The 17772-nt window shown below is 42.7% G+C and overlaps 2 protein-coding genes and 1 pseudogene across 4 annotated transcripts; 1 reads left to right on the plus strand and 2 right to left on the minus strand.

Annotated features, from left to right (window-relative positions):
- Window positions 1–1653: 1653 nt before the first annotated feature.
- Window positions 1654–5103, minus strand: LOC136498029 (uncharacterized). 2 transcript variants are annotated; one of them, XM_066493963.1, is made up of 4 exons: window positions 3787–5103; window positions 3309–3698; window positions 2051–2212; window positions 1654–1971 (listed from the first exon to the last, which is right to left on the minus strand). In XM_066493963.1, the coding sequence occupies exons 2-4, from the start codon at window positions 3684–3686 to the stop codon at window positions 1726–1728; spliced, it is 786 nt and encodes a 261-aa protein (XP_066350060.1). In that variant the 5' UTR covers window positions 3687–3698; window positions 3787–5103; the 3' UTR covers window positions 1654–1725. The 2 variants fall into 2 exon arrangements, with proteins under 2 accessions (XP_066350060.1, XP_066350061.1); XM_066493964.1 differs by lacking the exons at window positions 3309–3698; window positions 3787–5103 and adding an exon at window positions 2302–2598.
- Window positions 5104–7243: 2140 nt separating this feature from the next.
- LOC136498027 (DNA ligase 6-like) lies at window positions 7244–10918 on the plus strand (annotated as a pseudogene).
- A 231-nt stretch (window positions 10919–11149) lies between these two features.
- Window positions 11150–15170, minus strand: LOC136498028 (scarecrow-like protein 1). 2 transcript variants are annotated; one of them, XM_066493961.1, is made up of 5 exons: window positions 15014–15170; window positions 14576–14898; window positions 11930–13408; window positions 11635–11790; window positions 11150–11530 (listed from the first exon to the last, which is right to left on the minus strand). In XM_066493961.1, the coding sequence occupies exons 3-5, from the start codon at window positions 13282–13284 to the stop codon at window positions 11332–11334; spliced, it is 1710 nt and encodes a 569-aa protein (XP_066350058.1). In that variant the 5' UTR covers window positions 13285–13408; window positions 14576–14898; window positions 15014–15170; the 3' UTR covers window positions 11150–11331. The 2 variants fall into 2 exon arrangements, with proteins under 2 accessions (XP_066350058.1, XP_066350057.1); XM_066493960.1 differs by lacking the exon at window positions 14576–14898.
- Window positions 15171–17772: the final 2602 nt, after the last annotated feature.

A 17772-nucleotide genomic window follows, 5' to 3' on the forward strand; every position in this document is an offset into this window, starting at 1 on the left:
AAGGATGCAATTATAACACAGTGTCATGTTTTACTATCTTATGTTTGACCAATACAGATAAAAAAATATTAATATTTATAATATCAAATAAATATCATTGGATTAGTTACGAAATGCATTTTCATAATATATTGATTTGAAATCATAAATGTGAATAACATTCACTAGAAAGTTGGTCAAACGTGAATCACTTTAACTGGCGCGCAACATAGCTGCATTCTTTTTTTAGGACAGAGGTATTATTTAAAATCCAGTTTAATAAAGAGTGGACATTGGATGAGCTAAAAATACTCCTCTTAGCTCCCTCTCCCGGATCTACTTACTGTGACAAGCTGTTTTACTAAATATTTTGGCGAAATAGCCATTTGGCCCCCTGAACTTTCGCGTAAGGCTCAAATTGGCCCCTGAACTATCAAAACGTCCACATTAGTCCTTAATCTTCTGATTTACAACTCAATCTCGTCCATTCTGCATGATTGCTGGACACGTGGACAGCTGCACATGGAAAATGTCTAACATGTCCCTCCCTAATTCCTTTACCTGGCGTGGACGGTCACGGCGTTTTCTAGTTCGTCTCTTTTCCTTCCTCTTGGCCTCGCCCTGTCTCTCTTTTCTCCATGGCGGCTGCACAAGTAGGTTAGGGTTTTGGCTTCGGGAGGACAGCAGTCGCCGCCGGAGAGGAAGACCCACTGGCCGCCGGGTCCGCAGTTCCCTCTCCCTCGTCTGCTTCATTCGATTCATCTCCCCCGTCTCCCCCATCTGCTAGCTCCATCGCTCCCCCATCTGCTCGCTCCATTGTGGAGGTGGCGACCACTGTGCCTGTATCCCCATGGAGCATGGATCCAGGGAGAGGAGAGGGAGAAGGTCGACGCCAATAAGGGGAGTAGCGCCATTTCCCGGAGCGTCGAGTTCTAGCGCTCATGAAGCTGCGCGTGCAGTGGAGGTGAGTACAGAGTTGTTGGCGTTTGGGCTAGGGTTGATTTGAATCGGGGATTGATTTGATTTTTTTATAAAAATTCATCGATTTGGTGTAGCTTGAAACACTGCTTGAACAACATTCAGAGGGGATGCCGGTGAGGACAGGGCTTACATGCCGGCATGGATTCTCCCCAATTTTATGTTGTTGTTGGTCTGGTCCAGACACAGGAAGAAGGTTCCTGGCGTGTGCACAAGTTGAGCAGCCTTGTGATTTCAAGTATTGGATCGATGGACACTTTGAAGGTAGAGCAAAAAGGGTGATTCAGGACCTAGTTTCCATGAGGCACAGCATGTGGGAGCTGTACGAACATTCAGCTAGACAATGGGATGATATGTATGCTGATCGACAGAGAGCGAAACAAGAAATTCGTGAACTGAAATGTACTATTAGAGAACAACGAGAGTGCATTGTAATCTTAATTTGTTTTAGCATTGTAATTGCTTGTGGCATATGGCTCATTGTGTAACCACTGTTTGAGGCAATGAGAAATGAATGCAAAAACAAATTTAACATGTCTCATGCTCATGGTTTTGACATAACAAATGCAAGTGTTCACGACATTATGACTAAGTGATACAAAGCATTGCTGCTTTGAAACTACATGTCTCATGCTCATGGTTTTGACATAACAAATGCAAGTGTTCACGGCATTATGACTAAGTGGTACAAAAGCATTGCTGCTTTGAAACTACATTGGCAAGCTACATCATCTTATTCTTTGAATTCACCAGCTCTATTGTTTTTTTCTAGGACGAGCTGCTTTGGCCTGATGCTAATCCACGGCCAAGTGAAGTCGAATGGACTTTTGTAGAGGCACGTCCACCTTTTATATTGATTGTTGCCTTTGCAAATGAGCCAGCAGTCCCAGCATTGGTTTCAATGACAACAGAAGCACTCCCTCCAACAGATGCCTTCGTCGATGCTTGAGCACTTGACTTCGCAGATGCTTGAGCACTCTCTCCAAAAGATATCAGTCTTCTCTTATGGCCAGACTGTAAACAGCAAAGCCAATTTAGGCAAATATACAATTTACTTAGGCTGTAGCATGGACATGTCGGAATTATTACTAACCTGTATAAATGATGAACCCTCAGGCATGGACAGTCTTCTCTTACTTGATGATGCCGCTATGGATTTTCCTTTAGTTTGCTTCGACTGTGCAGGTTCAATTTGCAATGGGCTTGAGTGACTTGCATTGGTGGCGGGAGGATTATATGACCCAGCTTGTTCTTGCTGTTGTAAGATGAGTAAGGACCAAGTTAGTAAAATGAGTAAGGAATGAATATAGTGCAGTAAGGGAAAATAGTAAATTCAGTAAACACCATTTTCACAGAGCATGTCCTCGAGTTGTGACCATAGATTCCACAGCGACGACATCTAATTTTAGTGCCAACTTTTAACGAATTGGTTCTAGATTTCACTGGCTCTGAAGGGTCTTTTCTCCTATTTTTCTTTGGTCGGCCTAGCATCTTTTTTACTCTAGGAGGCAATGGTTTGGGATTTGGAGACACAGGCCAAGCCGACTCATGTTCCACTGGCTGCAGTACATGTTGGTATGTCTTCTTGTATGTCTTAAGTGAGAAGCACTCATGTATGTAATTGTTAGGCTCTTGTGCCATTTTGAATAGGGCAGCACAAGCATGTTGGCATGAAATCCCAGAGACTTGCCAGTACCTACATGAGCATGTCTTGCTTCTCAGGTCTACTGTGAACCTATTTTTTTGTCTCTCACTTCAAATCCAGCCTCACCATTCCACAAGACATGACAAAACTATCTTATGCCTAATCTTGTTGAATTTCCTGATAATGTTAGGACACACTGCCATTGTCCACCTCTCACTATTACTCCTATTTTGTTGGATTCTTCTAGTCACCTGGATCCTGATGTCCTCCAACATAGTAATAATAGGCTTGAACCTTGATTCTATAATCCAACTATTGAATGATTCACTCATGTTGTTGTCAACTGATTCACAATTGGATCCAAGTCTGAACCAAGCTTGAGACCAATGAATAGGATTTGTTTTCTCTAAATCCTGCCATCCCCGAGGAGTTTTTGCAACAAGCTTACTCTTGTCATGCTTAAACAACTGCTCATTAGGTGCCTTTGCAATCTTCCAAAAGCTCTTTTGGTACTCTTGCAGCCTATGTTTCTTTCTCCAGTTGACATAGATGTGGCGTGCACACATCCTATGCTCAGCAAATGGAAACAATGTAGATACTATGCTTAGCAGCCCCTGTATAAAATGGACACAAATGATTTAAACATTTTGTTTTAATGATTAAAACAGCCCCTGCATAAAATTGACATAGATAGACAGAAATTTACCTTCTGTTGGTCTATTATAAACACGCAGCCTGCTGCTCCAACAGGTATGTTGATGTCTTTCTGAAGATGCCCAAGAAACCAATTCCATGAGTCTTTATTCTCATATTCCACGACAGCCCATGCAATTGGGTAAATCTGATTATTTGCATCCCTCATTCCACTATTCAATTCAGCACCATATGGCAACCAATGCATTCTAACAGATCTAGGAAAAGTTGTGTGATCCAACAGGTGTCCTTCAAGTTCTGGGATAGATATCTTGTCCTTCTCTATGTGAGACACTCCACAATCCCCATTGTAATACAACATCTTTAACCCATCAAGAACAAAGTCCCCATTAAAATGAAATCGAACTTCCAATACCTCAAATTCAGACATTGTTTTGCAGCCCTACAGATCAACTATATGGTCAAATTCAAACATTCTACAAGGAAATCAAATCCAATCGCAAAATTAATGAAGTGCCACTTCATCTCACCTGTTGCAGCAATTCCACTCCTCTTCCTGCCTCGTGGCTGTAGATGAGCCGGAGTCCGCCTGCCCAAGGTCGATGGGCGTGCGTCCACCAAGAGAAGGGGTGCGCCTCCACCAGGAGAAGGGGTGCGCCTCCACCAAGAAAAGGGTGCGCCGACTGCTATCCTACCGAAGCCAAAACCCTAACCTACCTGTGCAGCCGCCATGGAGAAAAGAGAGACAGGGCGAGGCCAAGAGGAAGAAAAAGAGACGGACTAGAAAACGCCGTGACCATCCACGCCAGGTAAAGGAATTAGGGAGGGACAGGTTAGACATTTTCCATGTGCAGCTGTCCACGTGTCCAGCAATCATGCAGAATGGACGAGATTGAGTTATAAATCAGAAGATTAAGGACTAAAGTGGACGTTTTGATAGTTCAGGGGCCAATTTGAGCCTTACGCGAAAGTTCAGGGGGCCAAATGGCTATTTCGCCAAATATTTTTATAAAACAGATTCAGATCCATCAGCAAAACTACCCGTAGAGCCAAAACAAAAAAGAGTACCGCATCAATAAAGCTGAGGTGTACACCAATAGAGCTTGATCGGAATCTCACGAGTTTCATTCTCGTGAAACTCATTTATCCCATAAAACTATTTTTACCCCTTTATTTATTTAAACTATGCTACATCATCTTATTTAATGTGCATGAAACTCCCGTAAAACTCGTGTGAGACTGGCCTTAAGGCCCAATTCCATTTAAGCGGGCGTTCATTCCATTCGCAACCAGTGAACAATCGGACGACAGCTCCCTTCCCTGCCCGCTTTTTTATAGCTGACATGGCTAAAAAAAGCGAAACATTTACTTTAAATTGCTATAACTTTCGAACGGTATACTTCTGCACCGGTGACGTCAGCTTTTAATTCCTTCTCTCTACTTCTCTGGCTCTCTACACGACAAGACGAATAAAACTAGACCCCACTTGCATATGGTTCGATTTTTTTTCTAATAGCAATTTATGTGTATTAACTTATGTATAACTTATAACTTACAGTTTATACGTACAAGTTGTATTAAATAACCTTTTGCTGGTCGGATTCGTTCGATGACATGACTACACACGCACGGACGTTCCTTTTTGGGTTTTTTTTACCATTTTTCTTTTTTATTATATATTTATAAGTTATACTAAATAGTTATCTTCATACATAGTTTTCATATTTCTACTAATATGTTATGATATTAATTTGTACATTTAAGTTCTTGAATATAACTTATACGTTCAACTTTACTCTAAATCATTCATCAAGTTATATATTTAAGTTATACAGAAAAATTTTGTATATAATTTCTGTAGTTTTCTATGGAATTATGTTGATAGGTTTGTTTCGCAAAATATTATACATAAAAGTTATGCGTATAACTTTGTCACGTAGGTAGTTATATGCATGAGTTATGTACGTTGAAGGTTGAAGTTAAAGTCATGTGTATAAGGCCTTGTTTAGTTTCTCTCCCTAAAGTTTACTCCCTATCATATCGGATGTTTGGACATATGAATTAAGTATTAAATATAAACTAAAAAATAACTAATTACACAGATTGTGACTAATTTACGAGATGAATTTTTAAGCCTAATTAGTCCATGATTTGACAATGAGGCGCTACAGTAACATATGCTAATAACAGATTAATTAGGTTTAATAAATTCGTCTCGCGGATTGCTGACAGATTCTGTAATTTATTTTTTTATTAGTATCCGAACACTCCATGCGATATCCCATGTAACATCTGATGTGATATCTCTAAACTTTGCTCCCTTAATTTAAACACCACCTAAGTTATATGTATAAGTTATACGTTGAAATTTGTTCCTCAAGTTATACGTAAAAGTTATGAGTATAACTTTGTAACTTCCTCAGGAAAGAAAAGTTGCGGATTTTTTTTCTTCTAAAAATAAAAAATTAAAAAAAGAAAAGTTACGAGAATTATTTTTGCTAAAAATGGAAAGTTGCTCGGGTTGTCGGATCGTCGCTAATTAGCGTGGTCGGCCTTAAGGGCGTCTTTAATACTCCCTCCGTCCCGTAATTAATATCGTCCTGGCACTGGTTCTGAGTGTCTAGGTTCATACAGCTGATGAAGCATCCAGACAACCTCCCGTCTAGGTTCTGAGTGTCTAGGTTCATAAATGGTGCATCTCATTGATAGCCAGAACGACATATATAAAGGGACAGAGGGAGTAGCTAGTTATTTGGCTAGCTATTCTAACGTGGACATGAAAAAAATAGTGGAGAGAGTCACTAGCGATGAACAAATAACTGATCTATTTCACGTAGTTTAAGAATCTTAGAGAGAAACATGTGAGTCTAATAGTATATAGAAAAATAAGAATATATAAAATAGTCTTTGCTTTTGTCTCTCACCTCCACGTCAGCTAGCTACGTAGCTGCCACCGTTGCGGACGTCCTAAGACTGTTTCCAACAGCCTATGCATAAGGCCACCCAAACCTAAAATACATGGTGCACAGTAAAAAAAAACCTCCAACAGAGTAGGCAATCAGAGTACCTATTTTGCGTAGGAGGAAAGATAGAAGGCAAATAAGCGTCCTCCCGACACACGACCCAAATTTCTGGCGTGGAGGGCATGGCCGCAGGGCGCAGCGGCGAGGAGAAGACGGGCGGGCCGGGTGACGTGCTGAGGTGCGCCGGCGCGTGGCCGGACCCCAAGCGGGGGCTGGGCGTGCCCCGCGCGGCGGCGGAGTGAACCGGAGCTCTCCCAAGCCGCGCAAATCCTCGACGGCAACGCTAGGAGCGGCGCCTCCTCCCTCATCGGTGGCCGCGGCTGCTTCTCCCTCACGGCGGCAGCGACCCCTCCTTCGAGTCGGCGACCGCGGCTGCTCCTCCCCTATGGGTCCCCGCCTCGCGTGGATGCGGTCCGGCATCGGCGCGGCTTGACCCGCGCGCCTTGCTTGGATGGCGGCGCCAATGGCTTCACGTGGATGGCGGCGCCGACAGAGGAATGGTGGCCTCGCGTGGATCCGTCTGTAGGAGGTGGCGAGTTTTGGGTTGGCTGTCGGAAAAGATAAGATTCGAGTGTGTGATATTTTTACTGTACGTGAGAATGGGTCTCGTGTTTGAGTAGGTGCCGTCACAAACGGTCTAACGGCCGAAGATCCACGGAATCACATACACAGACAAAGCGGCCTGAACTTCGGGCCTGTTCGGCAGGACTGAAAAACACTGTTCCGGCTGATTGTTGTGAGAGAAAAATACTGTTCTGGCAGGACATGAACAGTAATTTTGTGAGACAAAAAACAAGCCAGCCGGCTGGCTTAAAGCCAGCCGAACAAGCCAATCGACAAAAAGACGACGCGGGACCCACCCAAACTGCAAAAGGCAGCAAGTTACCAGGTTAAGCACGCAGGTCTGGTCACTCACCCAAACTCCGAACGCCCGTTAACCCGTTACTCTTCCTTCCGAAGGAAGGAGCCGGCTGCCCGGCTTCCCCCATTCCGCGCGCATATAAACCGGCAACGAACTCCACCATGTTTCCATCCATCAAGGAAAACTCCACCCTTGTGACCCCACTGAACAGCGGCCGCGATCCGGGAAAGGGGAGGGACCTATCCATAATTTAGGAAAGGAACCTGGGGGAGAATGCCGATAGACATGCCGCGGGGGCTCCCCTTCGCCGTCGACACGTGGGGTCCCTCCTCCCGGCGCCGGCGCCACCGCTTCCTCACCCACGCGCACCGGGACCACCTCGTCGGCGCCGGTGCCGAAATCGACGGGGGAGGGACCATCTACGCCTCCCGCCTCACCCTGCACCTCGCGCTTCGCCACTTTCCCCAGGCAATTAACCATTTTCCCTCCCTCTGTATGTTCAGTTCCGCCAAAATGTTTCTGTTGGGGTGTCTTTGCCCTTTTGCTAAAAGCTCTTGCGCCGCGGTGTGAAACTGTGAATTGTGATGCAGTTGGGGAGTTGGGAGTTCGTGGAGATGGAGGTGGGGAGGACGGTGGTGCTGGATGATCCCACCGGCGCCTTCTCTGTCACCACGTACGACGCAAATCACTGCCCTGGTAATATGTTCTTTCTAACTATTCCATTTCTGTCGATGTCATTACTTGGTTTTTTTTTAGGAAACAGGAGGGGTAGCCCCCTACTGGTTTATATATATTAATTAATAGCAGAAAAAGATGTGTCCAAGCAACAGAATTCAAGAAACGAAAAAGGACAGAAATAATATTAAGAAGATCACAATTGGTGCTCTAGCCATTCTTCTATAAGAGGGAAATATTTTTTCTTCGCTCTATGGATAACCAGAGAGAACTCTTTTTTGAAAAATACCTGCAATTTGATATAGATGGCTGAATTCCTTGGAATATATGGTCATTCCTTGAGACCCAAATGCCCCAGCTCATTAGTATGATGTTTCCATGTAGAAGTTGACTCCCAATTGGTGTTTGAAGTGCTCCAGAGTAATAAAGAGTTCATCATCGGTGTCAATGCTAAGATTAAGACTGAACCAGCAAGCTTGCGCGAAGTCACACTTGAAGATTAGGTGTTCCAGGGTTTCCTCCGTAGGTTGGGTGCATAAGACACAATCATAAGAGGGGAGATCCATTACTTGATAATTATAAGGGGGTATAAGTTACTTGGTAATTAGGCAAAAAAAAATTTGTTAGGAGCTTGTCAAGAATGCTCTGCGATTTATTTGATATCAAACCTAGCAAAAATGTAAATGTAATGTGATGCTATCTCTTTGTGTAGAGTGTAGAGAACATTTGTCCATTGTTCTGTTTGATTTGAGCTCAGTATGCTCGTTATGTGCTCCTAGGAGTAAGGGATGGCTTATGCTTGGCCTGATTGGTGATTTCAGGGGCAGTCATGTTCTTGTTTGAGGGTCAATTTGGTACCATACTTCACACAGGGGACTGTCGGCTTACACCAGACTGCATACAGGATTTGCCAATGAAGTACATAACAAAGAAAGGAAACAAAAACATTTGCCGACTTGACTTTGTATTCCTAGATTGCACCTTCTCCAAGTGCTTCCTCAAGCTACCGAGCAAGGAGTCAGCAATCCGGCAGGTTGTTCTCTGTGCTGTGATTAGATATGTTCTCTATGTACCTTGTAGAAGTGTTCTTCTGACAACAGGGATAGTTACAATTGATAATGATTCAGTGATTGCAGGTTATATCTTGCATATGGAAGCATCCACATGCACTGTTTGTTTTCCTTGCTTGTGATCTTCTTGGGCATGAAGATATACTAGTTGAGGTGTCAAGGACTTTCGGATCGAAAATCTATGTCGACCGGAAATTGGATTGTTTTAAAGCACTATCACTGACAGCCCCTGAAATCATCACTGATGATTCATCTTCTCGCTTTCAGGTATATTATCCCATGAAATGCATCCCTCCATCTTCCTAATACTGAATTTTTTGCATTACTTTCATTTTTGAAGCCTGCCCATAAGGGAAATATTTGCCTGACAGTAGTCAGTCACTATGACTTTATAATACACATGGAAGCTAGCTGATTCGTTTCCATTTTAAGGCAAAATAAGTTAATGTCAATCCTATTATACATTAGGTTAGTATCATAACATCAAGGTTCTTGTTTCGTAAAAAAAATTACACACAATTGGCTGGTACCTGATGCTGAGTCCTGCACCTTCTATCATTTCTTCTGGTGCCTATCACATGGAGTGACCCCTTGTTTTCTTCCTTGTCGGTTGTGACCTTCTTAACCCCACAGATGGTTGGGTTCCACCAGTTATATGATAGAGCAAGCAAAGAGCTTGCAGAGGCAAGGGCAAATCTCCAACCTGAACCCTTATTTATTCGTCCATCAACACAGTGGTATGCAAGCTGTGCTCGAAACCAGAAGAAACCCAGCCTAACAGAAGCTGAGCAGGATGAGTTTGGCATCTGGCATGTTTGTTTCTCCATTCACTCCTCTCGTGATGAGTTGGAGCAGGCACTACAACTTCTCCAACCTCAGTGGATTATTTCAACCACTCCGCCGTGCTTCGCCATTGAGCTGAGCTATGTAAAGAAACATTGTTTCAAGACCCGCTTAACAGCTGATGATCCACTGTGGAAAATATTCAGAGATCCTCTTGAAAAGTCAGTGTCCTCCCCTTGTTCAGTGCTTGCGTCTGAAACACAGACAAACGAAGATAACTCAAGTTTTGTTGTTGATGGTGATCATTCATCTTCCACCAGCGATGGATGTACATATTTAAATGTAATAAGCACCCTTGAACTGAAATTTGTGCCACCCCCTCCACCTGAAGAACCAGACATCACATTGTTTGGAAGAGCAAGGTTTGCCTCTCAAGCAATTGACATTATGAAAGAAGAGTACATTATCTTAGAAGAAGCCAGGGCATGTGCACCAACAGATTCGGTTCATGGTAGTAGTGAAGATGTTCAAACATATTCTTCAATGGATTTCCACCAGCCTCCCAGCAGGATCCCATGGCAGTTGGAGATGATGTGACTTCCTGTAAGCATGAAGCAACCTCAACACAATTAGAAGCGTGTCAAGTGAAGTTATTACCTGCTGGTCAACACAATATGTTAGTGGTGTCTGATCAACTTGAAGAGTCAGAAGTTGCAGAGGAGTCAAAATCATCGAGTTCCACGGGAGACTTAAACCTTACCATGGTCATAAGTGCAGAAAGAACTGATTGTCAAAAGGATCCTTTGTGCATTATTGGATCATCAAAATGTTTGAATACAAGTTTGAAGAGGCTTTACAGGTCAAGGAATATCCCTGTTCCTAGACCTCTTCCATCGCTTGTCGAGTCCTCTAAACGGGTCAAAATGCGACCAAATATTAATTATAATTCATTGAATTCACGACACAGCTTACCCTAAATCCCTAATGACATGATTGAGCTTATACCCATATATGTCATATTGTGAGAGCCAAAAAAATTCAGATTCTCTGAGTATATAAATGGATTATTTCTGAAGAGGACACCTGTATATTGCTTATTGTGATAATACTTGGATTCTATTGGGTATACAAGTATACCTGGATTGATTCCGAAGATACCTGTATAGTGTTGATCCAGCTTTCATAAGCTTGTACAGGAGCTTTGTACGCTTGTCAAATTGTTGTACTACAGAAAGTGATGTGATTACATGATGACTCTATTGGATAATCTTAAGTCTTGATGTCAAATATGTTCTCAGCAAAGTTCACTTTTCGCATTGATGTACCGAATATCATGATAATCTGTCGTGGATCTTGCTTCTGATTCAGAATTGTTTGCTGCAGGTGAGTACAAAATATCTTCTAGTTCAGTAATGCATAATTTTTATACACAAAGTAGAGTCGCCATGTCATGACTCTTCTATCCTAAAATACAGATTCATCACGCAACAAGATGCTACTAGCACCGGGTAATCAGCCAAACTCAATTATTCTGACAAGCATACATCTACGATTAAGTAAGGTTCAGTTAACAGCCCAGCGGTCACATCTTTTTACAGTCTGCACCGGAAGCTCCTAAAATACAACAATACTAATGCAACTCCACACGTGAGCTCTAATTCTCTATTGCCATGCGGAGGAGACAATGAGAGTCTTCTCCCCCCAGCCGAAGTGAAGCCCGCCATGATCCTCATGGAACTTGTACCTATCACAATATGATTTCAGTATCGACTTTATTCCACTGATGACATTGCTGTTAAATGGGCATGGTGTGAAGCCAGCCATTGTCATTCTTGCTCTCCATTTCCCAGCAACTTCGTACCTGCAACATGTAACAGCTTCACTATCAGTTTCTTAAATTTCAGGAAAAAGGGTGAGAATGCAGGGTGCAGGACTGGTAAAAGCATGGCTGGGTACAGGTAGTACCTCTCCACACGATCAGGACCTTCACAGGCCAAGATGTTAACAATTTCTCGTGCAAGACACTGCCTCTCCACATTCATTCTATCTGGGCTCTCCCTTGGAAGTGTCGCATCTAAAGAATCAAAAAGCGCAGAGTAGTAATCATAGACTTCACGGAACCTGTGAAAGTCAGATGTTAATGCTACTGTAGGAGTCATAAGATCAAAACATACATGGGGTTCATATATAAAATCCACAGTACAACATTAGATTAGCATCTAGAGTGGACTCAAGACTTTCTTTTAATAAAGTCACTAACCTTGGCAGAAACGGTGCAGTATTGGTATTGGCATCCTGCTCAACAAGGGTCACTAGCTTAGGATGGAGTCCCTTCACCATACGAAGGAGCTGGTCCCTTTCATTCATAATTGAAACACTCTCATCAGGAAGATGGTGCAACTGGAATGCAAAATTGACAACAAGTGCTTCACCAGGACGACAATCAAGCATCGCAGGTGTAACATCCCCAATGTTAGCACCCACTGCCCTGAATTCGAAAGAGACCCCACAGTCCTCTGCAAGCTTCTCTAGGCGTTGCCCAATGACCCTCAGACCTCCAATGGGCCTCTGAACTGTCTCAGGATCATCAACACCAGTTATCCTCAAATGGCGTGGCTTGTTTGCATTGTTTTTCAGAAATTGTATCAATGTAATGTACTGGCTGCCCTGATTGATGTCAAAGTCGATAATGTGCAGTCTTTCTTCTCCTTTGCAGGCTTCAACTATAGCATAATTAGCAGCCATGAAGCCCAAACGGAAGCATGGGCATATTTCAAAGAGGATTTGCATTGCTGAAAGTTGATACAGAGTTGGAGGATCCTTGCATGTCAAAGCCTTGTAGATGCCGTTCCCTGAAGCTACTATTCTTGCAGCAAGGCCCTCTACCAGGTATGCTGCAATCCTTTCAGAAGGGTCCCCTTGAATGGAGACCATCTGTCGGAGTTCTGTTATGATCGCCTGTGCTTCATCTGTGTTGTATTCAGACAATGCAGTAGCACAGTCAAAGAGCAATTGCTTTGGAGTCCTTGGAGCTCCACTGTTGCTAACAGCACAACTGATGCTTGACTCTGATTCTTTTGGTGAATTTGGAAGCAATACATTCTTCATGGGGTCAGCCCATTCATCATTAATGCTACCTGCCTGGGAAATGTCAAATAAGATATCATCACCATCGTCAAGTAAAGCATGCTCCAGCTCCTGAAGCTTCAGCCTAATGTCATCTTCATCGAACTCTACTTCGATTTCAGAACTCTGACTATCTGATACAGACTGGGAGTTCTGCTGCGAGACATTAGAAATCACTGGTGAATCTTTTGCTGCATCAGAGCATGAGTTAGACTGAGTATCTGCAACACTTGGAGATCGTCCATCATCAGTTACATGGTATGGTTTTAGTGAGGCCTGCTGACTACAAAAGGAGTTTTGAAATGCAGCAGATGGTGCTCCAGTGAAACCCATATGCCCATACTCATTGTATGGTTCTGGGTCATAACGGAACAACTGTGTATCAGAGGAAAATCTTCGAGCAGCAAAGCTTGAGCTTGGTGTGGCAAATTTATTAATGTATAGATTGTCCGTGTAAGCTGACGGGTCCAGTCGCCTAGCAAAAGACATAACTTTTCCCTTTCAACCTTTTAGGCTAAACTTGTTGTGAGCCTTAATTGCTTCAGAATCTCAGATAACTTCAGGTTAACACGAGGTTCCTCTAATTGAATTGTTTGACAAAACCGTCTACTACCTGAAATATAAGGAAACAGTTTATCAACTAACCGACCGACCATGGAATCACAACTAGCAGTGGTCTAACATATAAAGCTACTTTTGACTTGCCAGCACTTTTTCAGTTGTCTGGGTAAACAGAATGCATCATTCTTCTTTTGATTATTCCACAAAGAAAAGTAAGTTAATGGACATTCTTTGGGGAAACCGCAACACTGAGTAGGCATCACTATATGATTAAACATTTGAACTACTGAGCCCTGAATCATTCTGGGCAAGGGCAGGCAGCAAAGAGAGTGGGCGATCTGATCCCAGTGGCCTAAACCCACTCACGGCACGGTGGCCATTGTAAAGTTTTTCCCCCCTTTTCTGTTGTTTGGCTTAGGCCTAACTCTTCTTCTACATCTGGTTAACCTCCTGCCAATTTTACGTTCAAAAGAAATAACATCCTGAATCGTCGTAGGCTTAGTACTAGAATGTGTTATATGATGCAACAGAAACCCAAGCAAACTTATGTAGTCCAATCAAGATGGAAGTAGAATAATCCTCTATCATGTTGCAGCCATTGGATTAAACTTTAAACAGGTTACGAGGAAAACACTAGTCACTATCACGCGCCTTCTAGAATATGACTTTAAACAGGTTACGAGGAAAACACTAGTCACTATCACGCGCCTTCTAGAATATGGTAAGGAACTAAGCATGCTTATAGATTAAGCAATATTGACTGAATGCCCTCCCGCAAAAAGATTGGCAATGTTTTGGGGTAAACTCTAGCGATTAACATGCACCTTCTAGTGCACGGTAAGCAACTAAGCAATAAGCACGCGTATAATTAAGCAATATTGACTGAATGCCCTTCCGCAAAAAGATTGGCAACATTGACTGATTGCCATGTTCCACGCAAGAAAAAGAAAGACCGACTAGTGATTACCGGATCTTGGGGAAAAATAATAATGAACTAGCGAGAGTAAGCATACCTAAATTAAACACGCTGGATGGGATCGATTGTCCCAAATATCAGCATATCAAAGACTAAACACACCACAAATGCCAAGGCAAAGATGGCCAAAATACAGCTCTCGCGCGCCAGAATAAAAGAAAAAGGGAGTTCACTTTTAAATAAAACCCTCAACAGCAATCCGCTTTCTCCGGGGAAGAATATCTAATCAAACTTTGATCATACCTCCATACTGAAGATTTTGTTAGAGCTGAAATACTTGCAGTTGCAGTGCTCACAGTGGCCCAATCATAAGAAATCCCAATTGCCACGGACCGTTCAACCAGATTAGAATCAGTTACAGCACAAGTTAATTAAAAAAGCATCCACCTCCCCTTCTAACATCACCATGCACCGCAAATCCTGGGCTTCTCTACACGCGGCTTCTAATTGCTCAACCATGAGTAGCAGTACTCAACAAGACAAGACTATGAAGCGCGTTGTAAAAAATCATGTTTTTTTCAGACATCCACGAGCAATCCAGCAACTTCGATTTCATGAAAAACGCCCTTAAAATCCATACGAAGCAAGGACGAAAGAAGAACCAAAACAGAAGCAGCAAACAGAAGAGTCAATCTTGCAGGCAAGGAGGCAAAGAGGTATTCACGGACAGAGAGATTGTACCGGCAAGTACAGGCGCGAATCAACGGGGCGGGCGTGAGCCGGATCGGCGACCTGCGTGGTGGGAAACGGAGGGGGAGCAGCGACGCGGAGGGGCGGAACGGGAAGTGGGGAGCAGGCGAACAGCTGCAGTGCAGGGGGAGGGGAAGAAAAGAAGGGATGGGCTGGTAGGGAGTGGCGGCGAAAGTCGTCCTATACCGCTATACGTATGTCATGCGCGGTCAGTACGACCGTCGGCTGTGCCGCGGATCCTCTGCGCCGCCCGCTCCACCGGCTTCTCCAACTTGCGTTGCGTCCACTTTGGGCTAGTATTTTGTATCCTTTTAAATATTTTTATACTTTTACTCGTTATAAAAAAGTAATGTATTTTTTTTTTTGTAAATGACCTGCGTCAGTTCGGCGCTGTACATATAACAATAGAGAAGTAAAACAAGAAAATACAAAACCGACATAAGACACGCCATGCAACAACAACTAGTATCGTTTGTTTTTATGCCATTAAAATGAAGGCATGCTACTACTTGAAGGTACATCCAATCTTCTCTTCCAATATGGTTGTATGTGGCCAATATTCTAGTTTCATTTTTTTTACCCCATTCGCTTTGCTGAAAAAATAAGCCGAAACACTATTCCGGCTGATTTATTGTGAGAAAAAAATACTGTTCCAGCTGAAAAAACAAGCCAAAAAAACGGATTATAAGAGAAGCGAACGAGATCAATTGTCACTGCCATGATTTTTAGTTGTCATTTCGGGCAACCTAGAAATGATATTTGAGGGACTCAACTAATAGACTTTTCCTTATAAGAAAAATAGATAGTGGATAGTGTTGAACGGTGAGTGGAAGATCAGGTAAACGTTGAGAATGCTAGCTGTTGACATTTTTAAAAAGGGGGGACGATGGTGAAAATTCATACATGTATTAAATTTGACAATATACTATATTATATTGGTTAGCCTAGACATTTTGCAAAGAGAGGCAACCTAATGTTCTAGAACACCATCTTTTGTGGCAAAGAGTCAAGGACAATCGTGGAGCAGAAGAGGCACGGATAGCACTCCTTGGACCTTTGGTTTCTATATCTGGTCGTGGAACAAAAATGTTCACAAGGAAGACTTGATGGTCACTGCTGGGATTATATATATATATATATATATATATATATATATATATATATATATATATATATATTACATGATTGAGATGAGATAATCTATGTAGAGTGAGTCAGAAAAACTCGTTCATGTCGCTGCATGACATTTTGTAGATCAGGTCAACCAAGGATCTAATACACACCAGTAACTGGTTTTTCATGGTAGTAATTTCTGTGACACCATGGTCTCTCTTCGGCCACAGTAATTTGAGTACACAGCCTGTTCGGCTGGAGCTAAAACGATCGTATACGATCGTGAATTATTACTGCTGGCTGGTTGGTGTGAGAGAAAAATACTGTACGATCGTTTACGACCAAGCAAATAGGCTAACAGATGTTTGCTTACACACGATCCTATCCATCGGTGGCGTGGTGACGTACGTGTTCTCCTTGTTATTCCACCTAGCTAATAACCAACAAAAACACACAAGTTGCCAGCCAATGGCCTCTCCTGCCTTCACCATCGAAGTAAAAACTTCATATACACGCAAGCAGTGTATATATATGATGAGTAATATGCGAGTTTACTGTTTACCCCAAATTAATATCATTTCCTTTCACTCTCCCAAGTGTGAACGGTGGTTTATGCTGGGGATTCCGGTAACCAGGCCACCATCATCAGTCGTGTCCGTGTTCCTTTCATCCTGTGTGCTTTCTAGCAAAACGTTGGGCGATCGAATAGAATAGTAGAGATTTTTTATTCAGGCCATTACAATTCTTAGAGTTTGAAGAAACGCCATTACAATTTATCTATTTAGACATTTACCATTATAATTTTAATTCTTCCCCATCTATACCATTTTCTACGTCTGCAGTGAATAAGGGCCCGCTGTCAGGCACGTATTCTACCAGATTGCATATGGGCGTCGAGTTCTCGTCTCCTCCGTCAAACCGACCCGCCCACAGAGACGCGAGTGCGGCGAGGAGAGGCGTCCGTGGGCGGGTCAGTCTGATGGAGGAGACGGAGACTCAATGTCCGTATGCATCCGATAGAATACGTGCCTAACATTGGGCCATTGTACGTTGTAGGCGTAGAAAATGGCATAGATAAAGGATAATTTGATTTATAATGGCAGATGTCCAAATAGGTGAATTGTAATAGCGTTTCTCCAAACTTAGATAATTATAATGGTTTATGTCACACCCAATTTTAAGGATAAAATTAAATGTACAAAACTCGTGTGTGCCCAGGGATCAATCACACACACAAGCTGACAAATTACATAAAGTATCATCACGGTGTCTCTTACATCAAATTCATAATATAACATAGTCTTACATCACACAGCGGAATATAAAAAGATAACTCTCTCGTGGGGCTTCATCACAGGGAAGGTCAACTGGTTGACCACAAGCCTAAAAATCCTCAGGGAATTCCTCATACCCGTTGTCATCTGTTACCCATCCGGGATTTTTATCCAAATAAAGAAAATAAACAAGCGTAAGTACATCCCGTACTTAACAAGTTAACATAGGGTTATGAAGCTCAAAAGGTTGACACTGGTTTACTGCAGTTAGCATTTTTAGTACGACAAGCTTTTATTATCAGATATTATCAAATTATGCTTAGGCTTCCATTTAATCCCATAAGAATATATATCAGGGTCAAG

This window comes from Miscanthus floridulus, chromosome 12 (genome assembly GCF_019320115.1).
Source record: "Miscanthus floridulus cultivar M001 chromosome 12, ASM1932011v1, whole genome shotgun sequence".
NCBI classification, from domain to species: Eukaryota; Viridiplantae; Streptophyta; class Magnoliopsida; order Poales; family Poaceae; genus Miscanthus; species Miscanthus floridulus.